The following is a 19,611-nucleotide window of genomic DNA, read 5'->3' on the forward strand; positions in this document are numbered from 1 at the left end:
AAAAACAAATACTCGCGTTGTTTTTTCTTGGAGATTTTCATTTTCACTATACAAATACTACTTGATATTTTTTTATTTTCAAAAAAAAAAAAAAAAAAACGTACTCCAATCTTTACGATTAGACTAAGTTGGAGGAAGATTCACACAACGCAAAATGACTATTCCACACTAAACTTTCATCACTCATGCATGCATAAGTGATTTGGTCATTAATAAAACTATAATAATTTAACGCGATTTGATTAAAAATAATATCCTTCACATAATATATCGAAAATGGTTAGCGAGAAGGACGGGAACGAGAGGAAGGCATTATATTATAACCGTTTTACCGGTATTTCGAAAGAGAGAATTAGTAAAAGAGAAAAATCTCCCCCAGACTGGGGAAACAAAATTGAAAAACAAAAAAAAAAAAAAAAAAAACAGACAGACAGAGAAGAAGGGGGGGCCTTTGTCTCTCAATAATATTTTAGTAAAAGGAATTTTGTTTTTTCTCTGTCTCTCTCACGCTCAGCCGTTGTTGTTCGTCTCCCTGAATGCCTCACCAGTGTTCAGGGTATGTAATACTTTTATCGAAAAATGGATTTTTATTGATAGATATTATGAGTACAGTTATGTTACTGTCTTGAGGGTTGTTAGTAGTGTATTTGTCGAACGTAACATGATTGGGACCTCCTTCCGATGTATTTGATTGCTAGGAACGTTCAGGGACGGCGTTGATGAAGTGTTATTTGGTGTCTTGCATCTCTTTATGAATATCATACGAGTCAATTATTATATTCCTGCCTTGATTCTTCTCTGACCGTTAGTAGCGTATTTCTCGAATGTAGGATGATTAGGACCTCCTTCCGATGTACTTGATCGCTAGGAACGTCTAGGGACGGCGTTGATGAAGTGTTATTTGGCGCCTTGCATCTGTTTATGAATATACTAGGAGTCAATTATTATATTCCTGCCTTGATTCTTCTTTGGTCATTAGTAGTGTATTTCTCGAACGTAACATGATTAGGATCTCCTTTCGACGTACTTGATCGCTAGGAACGTCCAGCGACGGCATTGATTAAGACATTATTTGGCGCCTTAATATCTTTATGAATATCTTTATGAATATCCTAGGAGTTTATGGGATATTCGAAATCTTGTTTTCTGTGAATACCTAAGATTTTATGGGATAGTTGAGATTACTTTCATTATTAATATCAGTTTTCTTGAAAATATTGTTAGAAATATGTTTTGATTGTAAATTTTCTTGATTTTTATGCAAAGATTGAGGCAGTGGCGGATCTACATAGGGTCCAGGGGGTTCATCCGAACCCCCTTCATCGGAAAATTATACTATTTTTACATGGTAAAAAAAAAATTTATGTATAAATAGTAGGGGTCGAACCCCTTCGACTAGTCCATATATGTACTACTGAGCCCCCTCACTGAAAATCCTGGATCCGCTCCTTGATTGAGGTTTATAACAAGATTATTAGTACTCTCACTCTCATGCACATGCACATTCGTGGAAAAGCAAAAGGATTTTAATTTTATGAGTTATGAACCACAATCTCTTTTGCTTATTATCGAAGATCATTTATAGGAGTTCTTTTAGTACAACTCTAGGTTCTTTGCCAATGTCAATGGCATACATTCTTCTAATTGTTGTTGTTTTCTTCTTCTTCTTCTTCTTTCTGCAGTCATTTGTGGCGACTATTAAGCGGAGGAGCGAGGGAACCAACAGGATGGTATGTAAATTTCAAGTTCTAAACCGTTGGTGTTCAATCATTTTGCTGTATCTATGTTTGTTTTCAGTGTATAATTCGCAGGAAATTTCACAGGGTTCGAAGATAGCAATGTGGTTATTCGACTTTTGCAGCCTCCTTTACGCGAATTTGATGTTAGTCTCTATATTCCTTTTCATTTGCTTTCATGAATTCACTGTCAAAAATGTAGTGTCAACTGGTTAAGTAAGGATGTTGTAATGGTTTGTAGATTTGCTTAGGACAATGAATTTCATGTTGTTTCATTTTTCAGACAATGTGAAGGATGTTCTACCAAAGAAAGACTAATTCTCTAGGATTCACTCACTAAAGAAGCTCCCTTTAGCATGCACTTTTATCGTTGTTGTTTTTACCTGAATGAGATTCAAAAAGATGGCTGTAGCTATCAATCATCAGAATCATGGGTTCAAGGAATTCGTTCGACCTCCAAGGTGTAAGATTCCATCGTTCTCTCAGATCGATTACAACAACATTCTTGAATCAAGCCAAACGACCCTTACACATTCTCTACATCGCGTTCCATTTGAGTTCTCCAACATCCAAAAGAGCTTTTCCACGCCATGTTTATCCCTCTCTGCGAGAGCGGAAGAAGATTTCGACAGTAATCCGAGAGTTGAAATCATTGGTGGCCATCGCGCTCCTAAAGTGCATGCTTTAGTTGTTGAGGTTGCTATAGCTATGGAATGTGGAGTCAAACCTGAGTTACTGTCAAGTGGCTTAGGTGGTGCTTACCTTTTCCGGGCGACTAATGGTAGTGCAGTAGCAGTGGCAAAACCTGCAGATGAGGAACCTCTAGCTTTTAATAATCCGAAGGGATTTGCAGGTCGGATGCTAGGCCAACCGGGCATGAAAAGATCCATCAGGATAGGTGAAACTGGTGTCCGCGAATCTGCTGCCTATCTCCTTGACCATGATGGATTTGCTGGTGTTCCTCCAACAACATTAGTCAAATTTTCTCATGTTACCTTCAATATAAACGATTCACAATCAATTTCTGCTTCAACTTACAAGATTGCCTCACTTCAACGGTTTACAGAACATGATTATGATGCAGGCGACTTAGGCGCTTCACGCTTTTCAGTGGCTTCAATCCATCGTATTGGTATTTTGGACATACGCCTTCTCAATCTCGACAGGCATGCTGGAAATATCCTGGTGAAGCACGGTAAAGAAAGCTATGCTGTTGATTCTGCTGAACTTGTACCTATAGATCATGGACTTTGCTTGCCAGAATCACTTGATGATCCATACTTTGAATGGCTGCATTGGCCTCAAGCCTCCATTCCATTTTCGGAGTCTGAGATGGAGTATATATGTGGTCTCGATCCATTTAAGGATGCAGATATACTAAGAAGTGAACTCCCTTCTATCAGGGAATCATCCATCAGGGTTCTTGTGGTGTGCACCATTCTTTTGAAACAAGCTACTACCTCAGGGCTTTGTCTAGATCAAATCGGAGAAATGATGACACGAAAATGTTATGGAGGACAGGAAGAATGGAGTGCGTTAGAAAAGATATGTTTCAGTGCCAAGGTTAAGATGGAGAGTAAAATAAAAGAGGATAATCAAAGTATTGCTGAAGAGAAAGAAGAAGATGCTGGAGTTTTTCAGTTTGATTATGAAGATGGAGATGACTCAAATCAAGAAGATGAAGAATCTGATGAAATCTTGCAAGGTTCTGCTGTAACAGCTAAGCCACCGAAGATTCAAAGATTATCATCTGTAAGGTCTATGAGTAGATTAGTTAATCCATCAGTGTTTAGTTATGAAGAAGAATGTGATTGCCTAAGCAACATTTCTCGCGATTATGACACCTTAATTGACGATGATGGTGCTAAGGAGGATAACATCAATGATGGTGATACTCAAAAGGCTAGCGCCATGTTGAGGAGCATGAGCTTTGGTACAAAAAACTACAAGAATGATGGTGAAGGGATTTCTTTTGGTGAAATGAGTAATGAAGAATGGAGCTTGTTCTTACAGGTTTTCGAGAAGCTTTTATCAGAGGCTTTCGAGGGAAAAAACTGCATGTGTTTGTCAAAGCAAAGATTGGGATCTTCTTGTGAATTCTGAAGAGCAAGTCTGGTTTATGAGAAGAATTCCATGTGTATTTACAACAAGTGTATATATATATGCAGATAGATATTATAGCATGGCAAAGAGATGGGCAAATTTGCCATCCTTTCCACACCCCTCTTTTAGAATTATTAGTCTTCTTGTTATTACTACTTCTCTTGTTTAAAATGCCAATCCCAAATATTTTGGGAGTGAGGCCTAATTATTGTTGTGTTTTCATCATTTAACATACAAAGATTAGAGAATTCTATGTTCTTTGAGGCTATTTGATAATATGTTGTTGAAATTGTAAATTGTATTTAACTATTTATAGTTTCAAATAAATTTTATTGTATATACAAGCAAGTTTTTTGGACCATGGTATATGGTTCAACTATGTATATGCATCTAACACAGGTGCAAAAGTTTTCTGTCCATTTCCTTTCATCGTCTCAGGTTTGGTCGACAGAATTATGTGATACTTGTACTGATAGAAGAAAACGTCAAGTAAGTACTTGTGGAATAGTCAAAGTTACACAAGCTAACTCAAACACCATCGTTGTTAAAAAAAAAAAAGTGTGTTTTGTAAGATTCATCATGATGTATCTACGTTTCTGATACATATATCCATTTGATAATATAGAGACAAATGAAAGACTTACCTATGTGGTGAACCATCAGATCCTGATACCTCAACGACCACACTTTTCACAAGTATAACTGAGAAGTAGAATCAGCAACTGACATAGTAAGAACAATCTGTCATTCAGTACTAAAGATCACAAATGATAAGCTTGGAAGATCATAGGAACAAAAAGGCTTATTATACATTTCTTGGTTGTGTTTTTCCCACCTTGCGTTTATGCAAGAGGGATGATACATGACAGTGCCCATGCAAGTCATCGCAGGCCTGTCACCTCTGTGACTTTGACCTAAAAATGCATTTCTGCACTGAATCTTTATAGAAATATTTACAAGAATACAACAATAACACACATTTATGCAAGTGCGAGGTATGCCCTTTTGGCATTGCTCTCTCGCGCTCACTCTCTGCAAATTCGTCAAGTTTGTTTCTTTATGGAATGACGTGGAACTTGTTTTCAGAATACTGGAGGCAAGTTTTGTTACGAAAAAATAATTTCTCCTTGTCCTGCTGCTATGGAAGTAGTACTAGTAGGAACAGCGAGAAAGCCCAGAATTTTGACGAGAGAATTCCTTCAGAAGCTGCAAATGCATATGTCACTGCATCAATTTAGCATTACAGAAAAAAATATCACCTACACGGTGAGGCAAACACAAGTATGATTCTACTAGAAGAGAAAAAGCACCAGCTGATTAAAGCGAACATCTTAAGAATCCAAACAAAATGAACAATTTATATTAGAGAAAAAGAAATTTCACTTGCTTTTAAGTCCTCCTCTTCTGGGACCGGAAGAAAGGTGGGAAAAAAGTTGATGAGATGAGCTGACATGCAAGTTTATCACATTCCCTGTTTAAAGCAGACAAGGTGCTCAAGAAAGTACTCACATGAAGATGGCAAGGGTGACGCTGGCATAAATCTTTTAGGAGGCTCTGCAACAGAATTACTCCTTTGCGGAGGATGAACATGAACATACACTACATTAGGCAATGGACTAGATGCAGTGATTTCATGTGGAATAGGAGCTGGAGCATGTACTTGCTGGTGCGGCGAGGGAGCAATATGAGGTGCAGGGACTGGTGCTCGAGCAGGAACCATATGCGAGTGACTATTTGCCTTCCTTGGAAATCTCCCAAAATAACAAGGAGGCTGGGTCTCATGTCTCTTGTGCTGCGTAGGTGCAGGGGCAGGTGGAAATACTGTTGCAGAGGCTGGCGTTGGTGCAGATATAGGTGAAACTTGCCTGCTAATAGATCCACCTTTCCCAACCTTTGGAGCAGGTGATATTGCAGGAGCAAGGTTTGAATCTTGATTGCGGTGATGGTAGTGGTGGTGACGGTGAGGTAGAGGAGCTGGAGAAGGTGAGGGGCTACCAGCATCACCACCTTGCGAATGAGGTAAAACAGAGGAAAGGCTAACTTGTTTAACCCTTCCAAATACGGTGTTATTGAGGCCAAGGTTTTCAGAATGAGAACCAATTGTCTGAGCCAACTGCTTCATCCTTGAACTGGAGGGATTTGTTCCGACTGCCAAAAGGACTTTACACTGAACAATAGTGGGAGGATCCACCGTTGAACCTCTTGTACTTGTCAAACTCATATACAAGTTCTGCATTATAAAGAGGAAAAAGAAAGAGAAATCAGCATGCTAACATCAACAATGAATGCTCTTCTAAGTAATAAATAATGAAAAATGTTTTTCAAGCAATAAACACGTAATAACAAAAAGATGCAAGCAACCAACAGGAGCATAAATAAACCAAGACATCCTCTGCTGTGAACACGGGGATATTGCTTTAGTGTGCGTAAACGTGAAGATAAAATATGTTCAGGTATGCCTGCGTTTGGAAGGGCCTTTGTTGGACGGTAGCAGATTGCAAGAGAATGATACAGTGCAAGCTTTATGCCTTTTTAATAAAACAACTGCACGTATATGGATCTTTTGAGAAAGAAAAAGAATGATACATTTTGTGCCAATGAGATTCGCTGAAGTGGTAATAAAACCTACCACTTAAAACACAAATATACACAATGCCTCTCACGGTCTTAATCATATAGACCTTTTGGAAAAGAAATTATTAACAATGATACTCTACAAAGGGGCAGCATTATCAGATTGATACATCATAGAACAACCTATATATAGTCATAGAAAACCATTCAACTTGAGCATAAATATGAAAGCAAACTATAGATAGTTGGGTTTCATAATTTAAACTATCTAAGTGCAGCCTCTGTATACCGTTTTACTTTGATATATAATTACTTCCCTTTCAAAGGACTGCCTCCATGAGTTAAAAATTACACAATTCTTTTTTGAAAATGAAAAATCAAGTACCTCAACTGTGTGGGCGGCAGGATTCAAACATGCACATTTACCAGGAGATTATACATATATAACAAACAGAAAAACTTAAATGAAATAGCAAATAAAAGAACAGAAGCCTTACTACAATCAATCAGTCATACCACGATAAGAAATAAAAAAAGTTAATGTGTCAAGAAAGTAATATAACCCAAAGAACATAGAGCTTGAAAAAGGACGATAGATCATAGAGAACTTGCTTAATAACAAAAACATCGTCAGCGGCATGAAGAATGATATAAGAGGAAAGATATATGTGTCAATGCAGCTAAAAGCAATCATAATCACAGACCTCACCCGATGAAAGATGTAATCCAGATTTGAGCTGGCTTTTTAGTTCATGAAAATTATCTTGAATCTCATCAATTGAAAAGTTCAAGGTGAAGTTGAAAAGAATCTGGACTTGCTGCATGGGGAATCCACTCTGTTTGGGGATCACAGTAATCCCTCCTCTGAATTTCAGAACATCAAAGGAAAAAGGATCGCCAAACAAACGTTCTGTCAAGTGCAGAGCTGATTGGTCAGTAATAACAGCTTCAAATTCCGACCGGACTAAACTCAGAGCAGTTAGAGAGACCCTCCCATTTTTCACTTCAGAGTCAACCGCAAAGATGACCTCTGTTATGTTCGATCCAGGTATATTTTCTAATGATATTATTTCCACCTGTTAGAAGCACAAAATCCGTGTGAGAGGGCAGAAATGGCAAAAGAAAAATAAGCTAAGGAAGAATATCTGAGATAAGGGAGAACTATTGGACATACTTTAGTATGGGAAACACTTATTTCATCAAAAATATCATCTGCAAGTTGCAAAATGTTATCCTTGACAAAGGAAGTTGGCTTCTCAAGCATGAAACTAGCAACTATATCATGACCTGGAAAACACAAAACACATCGACGTGAAAAGCTGGAAATATTTGCAATGAGCGTAAGATCTACTTCAATCATCTATGAGTAGGTACTCTTTTTTTTTCCCAAATATAAGTAGGAAATTCAGATTATTCAAGACACTTTACAAGAAAAACAAGTGAAAGTCTCAAAGTAACTAAAACCAGCTTGACATATGTAGTCCAGCATAGAGATGCTTCACTTTCACTGTCAAGAAGCAGCTACCAACCAGGAGACTCCATGTACTCCAAAGGTATCAAGCTTTTCATTGTCCTTCAAGAACACTTCTACTCTATGCTGAGAGAAGTGCAGTCACCTAGAGAACAACTCTGTTCTATGCCTACTATTAAAAGCCTTTATCATACCTCAATGCTACAAGCAGATGAAGTTGTTGATGACATTGATTGTTACTTGTGGGAAAACTAAGCTATGGAGAAACAAAAAGCACTAGGTTAATTTAGACCTCCAAGACCAGGAATTCTAACCTACTCAGTACTCCCTCAGTTTCAGTTTACGCAGCTTAAGTGTTTAGGAAAGAACGTCTTTATGTTTAGTAACTCTTGAATTCCAACATTCTACGCTGCATGTTTAAAACCACAAGATTCAAGAGGCCTTCGGAACATTATACACATCTTTAGTTTAAGACCACAAGACTAAAAAGTCTCCCTTATTTTCTTGAACTTTGTGCTCAGTCAAACTAAGAGACACATAAGATGAAGTAGAGGCCAGAGGGAGTGTGTGTTTATTTTATATATGTTCGATATTTTAATTGTTGTTGGATATGAATAAATAATTTTACCTGATAAAAGAATGTCCAATGGGTGAGTATCCAAACATCGACCAATGAAATGAATATAACTACCGGAGGTCAAATTAAAATGTGAGGATAACATCGATTAGACAACTCAAATGGTCAGGAGATGTGAGCCGCTAGAATGCTACTAAGAGATAATCACGATTTCAGAGCTCCAAGTGAACAAAATTATCAATAGATCAAAAGCTCCTACGGTTATAAGGACATGTGAAAACATTAACTAAGTAGGCCAAGCTTCAATCAAGACTTGTCTTCTTTGAGGATTTCCAAAGATTTTGCTTGATGTCCAACACTCGAATGAGAAGGGAAAAACTAATTCTATGTGGCCAATGCATAATAATTTCAGAATGCCATCAAAAGGAGACACCTGAAAAGCGGCCCCTCTTAAAGTTCAGTTGGATTGTTTAACTCAAGCGATGTTCTGGGAGCACCATGCATTGCCTAAGGAACATTAAGATTTAAAAACAATGAAGTGCATTAAAAACTAATCTCGCTTGATCAACTGGAAGGTGTGGATGGCAAGGATTCATGTAGAAGGCTAGTAGTAGTTAGTTTTGTGTTTAGTTTCCCCGGTTTAGTAGTATTAGTATTATCTTCAATATTTTGATTATTTCATTAGTTTACTATTTCCATAATTTTCATTTTTATCTATTACTACTTGATTGTATTGTATGCCTCTACTTTCATACTGTACTGTTATTGCTTATGTCTTCTTAGATGTGTTTTTGCTTTCTTTGAGCCGATAGCCTTTTGGAAACCGCCTCTCTACCTGACAAGGTAGAAGTAACGTCTGTGTACGATCTACCCTTCCCAGACCCCACTCGTGGGACTGAACTGGGTATGTTGTTGTTGTTGTGGGACTGTACTGAGTATGTTGTTGTTGTTGTTGTGCTTAACCATAGGAGTTTTCTATCGGAACAGAAGACAGTAGATCAACCAATCTAAGATTATACCGTCATCTGATCATAATAAGTTCATAATGCAAGAGCATCAGATGGCCAATTACTGTAAAGGAACGTGCAAAAGCAACAAACGGAGGTACGACTTATGGAAGGAACATTAGGGGTTAAAAAAACAAGAGATAATAGAATCGTATCAAACTGATAAACTAATCCTTCCTGGGGATTTAAGGTGTGAATATCTCTGAGAAATAATGAAATACTGACGAGCTGAAATATCACTAGGTGGATCTAAAGGTACATTCTTTCTAGCTGAGACATAACTAGGTATCTATTCTGCTGCTATAGTCGACGAAATCAACAATCTTCTTTACCTTCTTTATTTTACCAGTGAAAATGTATGTAACAGAATATACCAGTTGCTTTAATACAAGTTTTAATAACAGACTCATCAATTATATGTCTAAGCTACAAACCACCTCAAAGTGAAACTCAAAAAGGCAATTGCTACCAGATGAAGAATTAGCATGAAATTTATGTCACTATTAAGGGCGAAAATGCATACCAACTAAATAACTTTCCAGTTTTCTTAATTAAGGGCCAAAATGCTTAGTTATTGGTTCTAAGCCGGGGGTCTATCGGAAACAACCTCTCTACTTCACCTGAGGTAGTGGTACGGACTGCGTACACTCTACCCTCCCCAGACCCCACTAGGTGGGAATACACTGGGTATGTTGTTGCTGTAACTGAAAGTCTCAGTAACTGAAAATTCACTTCATTTAACCAAAACTAGAAGACCCCCAAAGTTCAAACATATCAGTTCTTTAATAACAGAAAGAGAAACATTTCATAAAAAGGTAATCAAGATTTCAAACAAGGTACAAAACAAGATTGTAAACTCATTATTACCAATCAAACACAACAAATTACTCAGAAAGATCTTCAAAACAAACACATATTGCCATTAAGACACATAAAGATAGCACCTTTACAGTTTATACTAATCAGTAAGCTATAAAAATAGTACCTTTATACTTGTAATCAAGATCCAGATCCCCCAGATCTCTATTCTTGAAAAATGGCAACAAGAAAACAGCAGAAACCAAGACACCCAAACCAAGCAACAATACAAATGCACATCTAAAACTCACCAACCCTTTAAACTTACAACACCTCCAACCCTCTACATTTTGGTTTGTACTTTGTGCATCCAATGTAGTACCACTTTGTATTTGCTGTTCTTCCTCTCCCTTCCCCATTGGAAACACTTATAACAATGTGGGTCTAACTCCCTTTTCTTATACTTCATTTCTATATTTGCACAACAAAGAATCCATCACTTCTTCTTCTTCTTCTAAAGAGTGGTACAATACAACTATGTATGTATATTTGTTTTGGTTATTTTTGTAGTTTGGTTTAGGGTTATAGGATGGAAGAGAGTAAAGTGAGTTGCTGTAAGAACAACTGTTAATTGTTGTAAGTGAATAAAGCAGACAGATTTTGTTGTTTTGCTTTAAATGGTGTTTTATTGACTGTTTTTACATGATGTAATAAAATTCACGTACAAATGGAAAGGTTGTAATATAAGTACCGCCTAAATATTTTTAACTTGTGATCTGCACTGTTTATTTTGCACCCACCTTTTTTTTTTTATTAGTATTACATATGTTGCGTATCTCTCGTAAAAAAAAATTATTTTCTATCCGTCAAAATAGGAATAAAATCTATCTATATCTATGGAATATCCAAAATGGATCAGGCAGTGCGTGATCTGAATTAGTCGGGCTCTAACTGCAAGCATCGGATTGGAATGGGTACAAAAAAAAGACTATGTAAATATATATTTGTTGCAATATTATATATAAAAATTTGAATTTTACAACTTCGAAAACATAAATTGAAAAATCAACTAATACATAATTTAAGCTTTATTTATCAGTGACAGAAAAGAAAGCTTTTTTTTTCTAACTTTTATAACAAGGAGAGAGTTGTGAGTGTTATTTTCTGTTATTTCATTTTGTTTCATGTTTTATTTTGACTTTGTCTACTGTCTTTGATCCTGAGCTGGGGATCTATCGGAAATAGTCTCTCTACTTCTTATAAAAAATAGTGGCATGGACTGCGTATATTTTACCCTTCCCAGACCGCACTATGTGGGAATACACTGGGTATGTTGTTGTTACAAGGAGGGAGTTATAGAAAATGGCAAGAAAAAGAATTCACTTATGCTTGTTTGTCAGTATTTATTTGTTAATTTATATTAAATTTACCTTTCACCTTAGGTGAAACTTTTATTTCAATAAAGAAGAGGGCTCTCAACCAACCTAGGACTCATCCTTGATTTTGATATACGATCCAACTTATTTCTAGGTGAACCAATAAATGAGAAAAGCATAGTCTATCTATATACAATGTACAAAAATCTAATAAATGTAATGTTTTAATTCATTTGGTTTCATTTATTAGATTTGACAAAGGAGATGATACAACAAATGTGATTTAAGTCTTTAACTAGCTGTAATATTAGTAAGGTTTACACTAACCACTTTATCATGTGTTCGGATGTTAATTTAGAACATACCATAATTTGAGTGTCGAAATTTACTGACAAGTTGAAGGAATTCGATAAATTGAAGTATAAAAAGATTACTAATAATCTTGTGGTTCGGGAATATTTGGGATGCAGTGTCCACAGGAGGCTTGATGCAAGTTAAGAGTCATGCCTATTGACCAAAAAGGATCGCGGTGGAATGTGGCAAATATTTCTTTATCCTTGATCAGAGATCTCGAGTACAAACCCAAGTATGAAGTCACCTTTGGTAGGAAGTGATTTACCCCTAAGTATGAGACTGCCGACGTGAATAAAAATATAATTAAACTCCAATGCAAGTAACCAGAGATACTATTTCTTTTCTTTTGCATAACTCTGTATGTCTCTGGTCTACAATGACAGCAAGCAGAACAGTAAAACCGAATAGGAAAAGCAGCAACCGAAAACTTCAATATTCATAAGCAGCTCGAAAGGAAGAGAAAAGAACTACATAGTAAAAGAGTTTCTAGTTTGTAAGCTCCATAATGGCAGAGACAATATCACCATCTGCAGCCTTGAGAGCTTTGACAGCTTTTGCTCTGGGAACACCTGCTTGTGTCATCACCAGCTCGATATCTTTGGGTTCTACGCCAGTCTCATCTACATCCTCATCGTCCTGAGCCACTGTTGATGGTTCTGGCTTCGATATCACATTGCTCAAATTAGGAGCCTTGAACTGCTCAGCAGCTTGAGACTGCAGTTGAGAGCTCAAGTCCTCGATCTTTGCCTCACCAAATATAACATATGTGTCTGATGCAGGGCTCTTGAAAACATCCGGTTTCGATATGACAAATAGGATCTGAAACAAGAGAAGACAAAATAAGGAGAAAGCTAACAAGCACTAGAACAAAAAACATGGAAACGAAAAGGCAAGAAGGCGATGACATAATTAACTAACATTCTTGCTCTTTTTGACAGTGACACGGCTGACACCCGGGATTGGCTTCATTCCGAGCTTGATCATAGCTTTTCGACTCTTCTTCTCGCTCCTGCTCTGCTTTGACCTACCACTACCCCCTGCAATTTGTAATTTGACAATTCCGTGTGTCATTGTGGACCACAATAAAGAGTTGAACATTAAGTTGTTATCTCTCAGAGAGGATGCACACTTTGAGAAGCATAGAGAACGACCCAGAATCTCCTCCAACAAAGTTAATCAGGAACGTGGCAATAAATGAGCATGAGTTAATGTAATATACTCTACTTCAAATAAAACCTATCGTCTACAGTCACTTCAACAAAAGAATGAAAACATAATAAAAATGGCAATGCACAAATTGGACAAAGATATAATCAATATGAGAGACACTCCAACATTTGTCGTACTCCTTTTATCTCATCTTAAGTGAGACTCTCTGGATTGAGTTGTCCTAATCAACACACTTGTACAACCAGTAATTATGAATGCACCATTTACAATTTTCAAGAACTCAAATTTATCGAACAAGTCAACTTTAACTACACACTTAGCTTCCTATTAAATAGAATTTACAAGGAAAAGTAAAATACAGAAGCAAAGTCCTTAATCTCCATAGCTAGTTGAATCTAAAATTGGATGAGTGATGGGAAATGCAAACTAATGCTTTGAAGACATCAACTTGAAAGAACCAAAAGAATGAACCAGTAAAGTTAGGCTCAGATTAATGAAATTATGCTTGTATGCTTACCTTCAGTATCATCCTCATCTTTGTCATCATCTTCGTCTTCGTCTTCATCATCATCGTCTTCATCCTCAATAATCGGCTCCTCAGACTACAAAATAAGATTATACTTGATTAAAAAAATGTTAAAGAATATAGATGAAGACCAAAACCATGCTCACTCGACGAAAGCTGACATTGAACACCAAGAAATGACAATAGTTCACTATTTCTACCATTTACAAGTGAACCAATGAAGTAGTTACATACCACACATGACCTTTTCATTTTTCTGTAGTTCTCTTCGGCATAGGTATAAACATTATAATATGGAAAAGTGGAAACAAAGATGCACCATTTTGACTCATTCATGAAAAAACAAACAGAAGATGCTTAAAAATATTGCAGCAACTACAACATGGGAAGTCTAAATAACTTCATGAAATTTCTCAAGCATATGAAATGCAAGTACAATAAAGATTCAAATAGACAAATATAGATAAATTTAGCTACTCTAAAACATTAATCACATCAACTGTCATACAGATGATAACTACATCTCATCTAACTACATCCGATATTCGCCTTACAGTCTCAAAAGAAAATAATAATCACAACTGAACCACTAAAACAAATCATAAATTCATTGTGAGGAAAAGGAAAAGGGAATGGAAAGGAACTAAGTATTTCCATCTCTCTTAAAAGATGAATCAACATCAAGAGAGTAGGGGAAGGGTCAAGTCAGCCAATTGACATATGCGTTGAAAGAGTGAAATATTTTCCAATATTGCTCCCGAAAGGACAACCTCAGTGAGGAGCACAATCCTGCACACCTCTATATTGCTCGATTGTTAACTCAATTGGGCTGACTTACGACTGGTGAGCCACTGCTGAATTAGCATAAGCAAATTTTAACATTTAATTTTCTTTTGCTAGAAGCTTTAACATCCCTTTTGCTCCCCTCCTCTTTATAATTTCCTACTTACCGCAATTTTAGTCATAAAGAGTAAATTACTTTGCAAATTACAATGAAAAACACCATGAAGCCACTCTATTCATCGCCTCAAAAAAAACACTCAAACTTTCCCTCAAAAGAGATTGTTTATCGCATCCCAGAGCAAACTAACAAGCTCTTTCACACAACAAAGTAAACATTTCATCCAAATTTTAAACGCTGCTAAAGCAAACGTGCTGTCTCTATTAAAAAAGCAGCCCAATACACTAAGCTCCCACTATACTCGAAAGGGCCGGACCACGAGGGTCTATTGTCTGTTCCCACAGCTCGAACCTTAAAAAAAAATCGAACTTTTTCAACAAAAGAGCATCTACAAAGTGAAGATTCTGTATATATTCCAATTTTTTTAATAGATCCCAAAAATCAATTTCAAGGAAATATAATGAATAGTTGAATACCCACAACACAAGCAAATCAGATCAGCAATATAAAAGTTCAATCAGTCAGTACACAAACTCTCAATTAACATAATCAATCAAGTCAAATTTGTATACTTCAAAACTCACAACTTTATGTATACTTCTGAAGGAAAAAAAAAAAGGAAAATTACTTCAAGTTTCTGCTGTTCAAGATGAGCGGCAAGAATTTCTTCTTGAGATTGAGCAGTCATGATGGGTTGATCGAGTGATAGAGAGAATTTAGGTTCTTGAGGAAGACAATGGTCCTAAAACCCTAAAGATAACCTTTTTGTGTCACCTATGACCCATTTTTCCAACCCGACCAAATTGAATCGTATCGATTTTTAAAGGGTCATAACTCGTAACTCACAATACATGTGTCTTTATAATAGGGTATTAACTTAAAATATGCGTGTATTAGTTGTTTATATCCGATGAAAAAAATATGATATATGTGTTGTTTTACATATTATTACAAGTTATTTTTTTAATTTTATTAATTAAATTAAAATAATTGATTAGAAACACTTAAATTTTGATGTGAATAAGTATTTTATTAATTCATATTGAATGCAATTTGTGAATTTGTAGTGTAACTTATAAATTGCGTTGATGAATCAGATTTATAAGGTGAGAAATATTTTTTTTTGTCTAAGTGTATATTGATGTTATTGTTATATTATAGTGTATATACTTAAAGTACAATAATTATATAGACATATTATAAAATATAAATTGATTATATATTGTCTATTAGTTAATTGTGTAAAAAGTTAGAGATTTATATAGTCTTTATTGAGTTTTGTGCAGCATATAAAAACGGGCAAAGTGAAGCTTTGTCGGATTGTTCGAAAGAATACTTCTACTTGGAGTATGTTTGATCCATCAAAAATTAAAAATCATGACTTTAAAAGGCAAAAATTAAAAAACATCCTAACAATTTTATCAAAATAGTTAATTTAATTAATTAAAGTAAGCTATTAGAATTTGACTCTATCTCATTAAAAAAAGAAAAGGAAACTAATTTGTAAGATATCAACCTAAATTTTAATATTAATTTGACCACCGCTACACACTATTGTAATGGTAACACAATCTTCTTAATTAATACTATCATAAATGTAGAAGAAGCAATATTCGAATACTTCATTCTATAAAAGTAGTTTATCATGCCACACAAAAGATAGAAAAAGAAAATGAAACTCATGAAACATTAATAGTGATTTTCTTTGTCTATCTCTCATTTGTAGCATATTCATGTGGAGATTTGATCGATGACGTTTGAAAAAAAACTTTCGGCTACAAATTATGAGTCAGTTCTCTTAGAGCGAATCCTAGAAGTTCTTCTAGTGATCAGAAAGGTCTGACGCGTATCATGATGCAACTATCTTTAGTCAAGGCTAGCAACATTTATAATCAAACTCAACAATCATTGATTACAAGCAATATTTGTAATTTCAATTATTTATACTGAAATCTGCGCAGTCATTGACCCGTCCTCGCCAGTCATCGATCATGCATACAACTCGACATAGACCATAAGCATAATCTACCATCGACCGAAACTTAATTTTAGGATGTCTATTGCAGAATTTGTTCTGATTTCTGGTGATTTCATGGGAGAATGTTGAAAATGGAGATCATTTAACACGGTGACAATTCCCATTCCTGTTCGACGCAACAGTTCGTACAACGAATTTGTTACAAGTGTAATGCAGAGCGGGGATCTAGATTGCGCGCCGAGCGACGTGGTGATTAGTTATGTAATGCATTTGAGGGAAAAGGTGAATCCTACGATCATAAATAGCGATGTACGTGTGCTAACGTACATAATGGATGCTGATGCAGGTGGCTATAGGCCAATTTTGAGGATAAATGTGGTTGAGAGGTCCTTTGAAGGACCGTTGAATTCATCAGCACCCCCACCGCGGCGCCTGACAGTCGACGATGATTTGATCAATGACTATTTGAATGATTACGAGAACGATGTTGATGATACAATTAATATGGAAGATTATTCTATGCATATGGAAGACTTTTCATCAGACTCGCGAGATAATTCATCGAACTCGTAAGATGACGAAGAAGATCGTGAAACGGAATCACAAACAGGACACTCTTTCACCTACAGAATCAATTTCTGCTGTGGTCAAACATTCGCCGATAAACAAGAGTTGAAAATGCAAATAGACGCAGCAGCGGCGAGGCAGTCTTTTGATAATTATATGGAGAAGAGTTGCACGAAAGTGATGAAGGCGCAATGCTTATCTCATGGTTGTGGCTGGCTGTTGCGGGCAAAAAAGTACGACACCTCGAACAGATTTTGCATATACAAGTATGTCGGGATGCACACGTGCGGCGTTGAAAACGCCACCCGCAGGCATAAAAAAGTCTCATCCGAATTGATTGTTTTAGTATGCGTAAATCATTTTCGAGATGGTAAGGGTCCAAGCATAAGAGAAATTCAAAGAATTATATTTAAGGAATTGTGTTGCAACGCAAGCTATTGGATGTGTTGGAAAGGAAGTGTAATTGCGAAGAACATCATTCGCGGGACACCAGAGCTCGGATATGCTTGTTTGCCGGCTTTTTCTCACATGGTGGAGTTATTGAATCCCAGGTCTTCTTACTCTATCATGGTAAACCAGATAGATAGATCGTTCGTTTACTACTTCTTAGCATTCGGAGCTTACATATGAGGATCTGCCCACATAAGAAAGGTAATTGCCGTCGATGGCACACATTTGTATGGCAAGTACGGGGGCGTTCTGCTGAGCGCCGTTGCACAGGACACCGAAAATCATATCTTTTCTATTGCCTTTTGTGTCGTCGATAAAGAGAACGATGCTTCTTGGACTTTCTTCTTCCAGAAGCTGAAGTTTATCATAGAAGATGAACCAGATCTATGCGTCATCTCCGACAGGCACATTAGCATCGTCAATGTCTTCTCTTGTGTATACAGTCGTGCACATCACGGACTTTGCATGAGGCACCTCGCTGAAAATCTTCACGTAAATCAATACTGCGGAGAACATCTTTATCTATTTTACGCCGCGGCAAAGGCTTATTTCTTTGATGAGTTTACCGATAATTTTGTGGAATTGAAAAGTAAATGTCCCGAAGCAGCTCATGTCCTTGAAAATGTTCTTGATTTTAAAAAATGGAGTAGAGCACACTTTCCGGGAAATAGGTACGACGTGATGACCACAAACATTGCCGAGTCACTCAACTCGATTTTGATGGATGAATGGGAGTACCCCGTGTCGTACATATTCAATTCAATTACTAAAAAATTTGGTGAAAAGATTAGGGAGCGGCATGCATTTGTCGGTGGTAAAAAGAACATATTTGCGCCTTCTGCGGAAAGGATCCTAAGGAATAGTAAGAGTGCGAGCGATTCCTTGTATATGGGTAATCCAAATGGGGTTCTCGATGAGTATACGGTGTTCGACAACGGCGTTACTGCCAAGGTCAATCTTTTGGAGAGGAGCTGTTCTTGTCGGAAATTTGACTTAGTGAAAATGTCGTGCGAACTCGCGATGGCAGCTTTGCAAGAAAAGTACGGCGATGGCGAAGATTATGGTAACTCTATCTACGACTACTCTTCGCCAATTTATAAAGCTGAAAGTTAACTCCTTGTATACTCGGTAACGTGGTCCCTCCGGAGGCTGAATGGATTGTGCCACAGAAATTGGTAGACACCAAAATTTCTCCACCCCATACGATCCCAAACTCGGAAGAAAGAAAGTCAAACGCACTAAGGGCATCGGTGAGACATTCAAGTCCAAAAGGAGGAATAAGTGTTCAATATGCAAGAAATCCAGACACAAAAGAACCACGTATGAAATGGGCATCAAATCATAAATAGGCTTTTTTTTAGCTTCAGTTGTAAAGCTACTGTTTTGGGGGATGAATGTGCATTTCTATAGATTTTAACGTTCAGTTGTTATCGACCTAAAGCTTTGTCTACGATAGACTATCTATAGTTTACGGTATATATAATATATGGTCAATAAAATATTATGTATTGATTATATTATTGCTGATCTAACACGTTATGTTGGTCATTTTCCCGGCTTATCTCTCTAATAGATGCAATGAATCATTATTTCCCTTGTTTTACGTTCCCATTTATTAAAAAGTTGCACAAAACATCTCTTCACGAGGAAAAATAGCTGGTATACGCATACTAAACGTTTTCTCTTGTCAGACACGTCGACCTACCATTGGGTGGATATATGAACGGACGCAATCTACAGGTCTATAAGTACAAGCCCTCTTTCTACGCAACTCTTCAGTTTTCCCTAAACCGAAAATATCAGAAATCGTCTCTTCTTCTTCTTCTTCACCCAAATCAAAAAATGCCTCCAAGAAGGATACCCCTGCGCCCCATCAGACGTGTTCCTCCGAGGCACTACGACCTCCTTCTCCTAAGGAATGATTTCGACCGGCTTTTCTATGGGCTGGGTCAAGACCGCATCTACCTGGAGCAGGAGCTCCATTGAATTGCTCGTTTCTTGAGGGCAATTCTTGAAAGGCTCG

The 19,611-nt window shown here is 36.8% G+C and overlaps 3 protein-coding genes across 5 annotated transcripts; 1 reads left to right on the top strand and 2 right to left on the bottom strand.

The window, feature by feature from the left end:
• Positions 1-345: 345 nt before the first annotated feature.
• Positions 346-4,097, top strand: LOC107844029 (phosphatidylinositol 4-kinase gamma 8-like). Of its 3 annotated transcripts, none has more exons than XM_016688498.2 (4): positions 346-556; positions 1,683-1,730; positions 1,812-1,882; positions 2,020-4,097. In XM_016688498.2, the coding sequence occupies exon 4, from the start codon at positions 2,124-2,126 to the stop codon at positions 3,837-3,839; it is 1,716 nt and encodes a 571-aa protein (XP_016543984.2). In that variant the 5' UTR covers positions 346-556; positions 1,683-1,730; positions 1,812-1,882; positions 2,020-2,123; the 3' UTR covers positions 3,840-4,097. The 3 variants fall into 3 exon arrangements, with proteins under 3 accessions (XP_016543984.2, XP_016543982.2, XP_016543983.2); XM_016688496.2 differs by having other exon boundaries at positions 348-556; positions 1,824-1,882; XM_016688497.2 differs by having other exon boundaries at positions 362-556; positions 1,798-1,882.
• Positions 4,098-4,628: 531 nt separating this feature from the next.
• LOC107844030 lies at positions 4,629-10,909 on the bottom strand (the record flags this gene model as incomplete). The annotated part of the gene is given in 5 exon segments (XM_047397562.1): positions 4,629-5,063; positions 5,349-6,069; positions 7,118-7,489; positions 7,588-7,700; positions 10,454-10,909. Coding segments are annotated over 5 exon segments (1,524 nt in total). The 3' UTR covers positions 4,629-4,977.
• Positions 10,910-12,310: 1,401 nt separating this feature from the next.
• On the bottom strand, positions 12,311-15,456 carry LOC107844031 (nascent polypeptide-associated complex subunit alpha-like protein 1). The gene is made up of 4 exons (XM_016688501.2): positions 15,222-15,456; positions 13,684-13,768; positions 12,915-13,033; positions 12,311-12,815 (listed from the first exon to the last, which is right to left on the bottom strand). The coding sequence occupies exons 1-4, from the start codon at positions 15,279-15,281 to the stop codon at positions 12,483-12,485; spliced, it is 597 nt and encodes a 198-aa protein (XP_016543987.1). The 5' UTR covers positions 15,282-15,456; the 3' UTR covers positions 12,311-12,482.
• Between the last annotated feature and the right edge of the window lie 4,155 nt (positions 15,457-19,611).

The sequence above is a fragment of the Capsicum annuum genome, chromosome 10 (assembly GCF_002878395.1).
Source record: "Capsicum annuum cultivar UCD-10X-F1 chromosome 10, UCD10Xv1.1, whole genome shotgun sequence".
In the NCBI taxonomy this organism is placed as follows: domain Eukaryota; kingdom Viridiplantae; phylum Streptophyta; class Magnoliopsida; order Solanales; family Solanaceae; genus Capsicum; species Capsicum annuum.

Coding starts and splice junctions, on each gene's coding strand:
- LOC107844029 (XM_016688498.2), top strand. CDS start 2,124: ATGAGATTCAAAAAGATGGCTGTAGCTATCAATCATCAGAATCATGGG.
- LOC107844031 (XM_016688501.2), bottom strand. CDS start 15,281: ATGACTGCTCAATCTCAAGAAGAAATTCTTGCCGCTCATCTTGAACAG. Junction 13,034..13,683: donor AGATGAGGATGATACTGAAG/GTAAGCATACAA, acceptor TACAAATTGCAG/GGGGTAGTGGTAGGTCAAAG. Junction 12,816..12,914: donor CTGTCAAAAAGAGCAAGAAT/GTTAGTTAATTA, acceptor CTCTTGTTTCAG/ATCCTATTTGTCATATCGAA.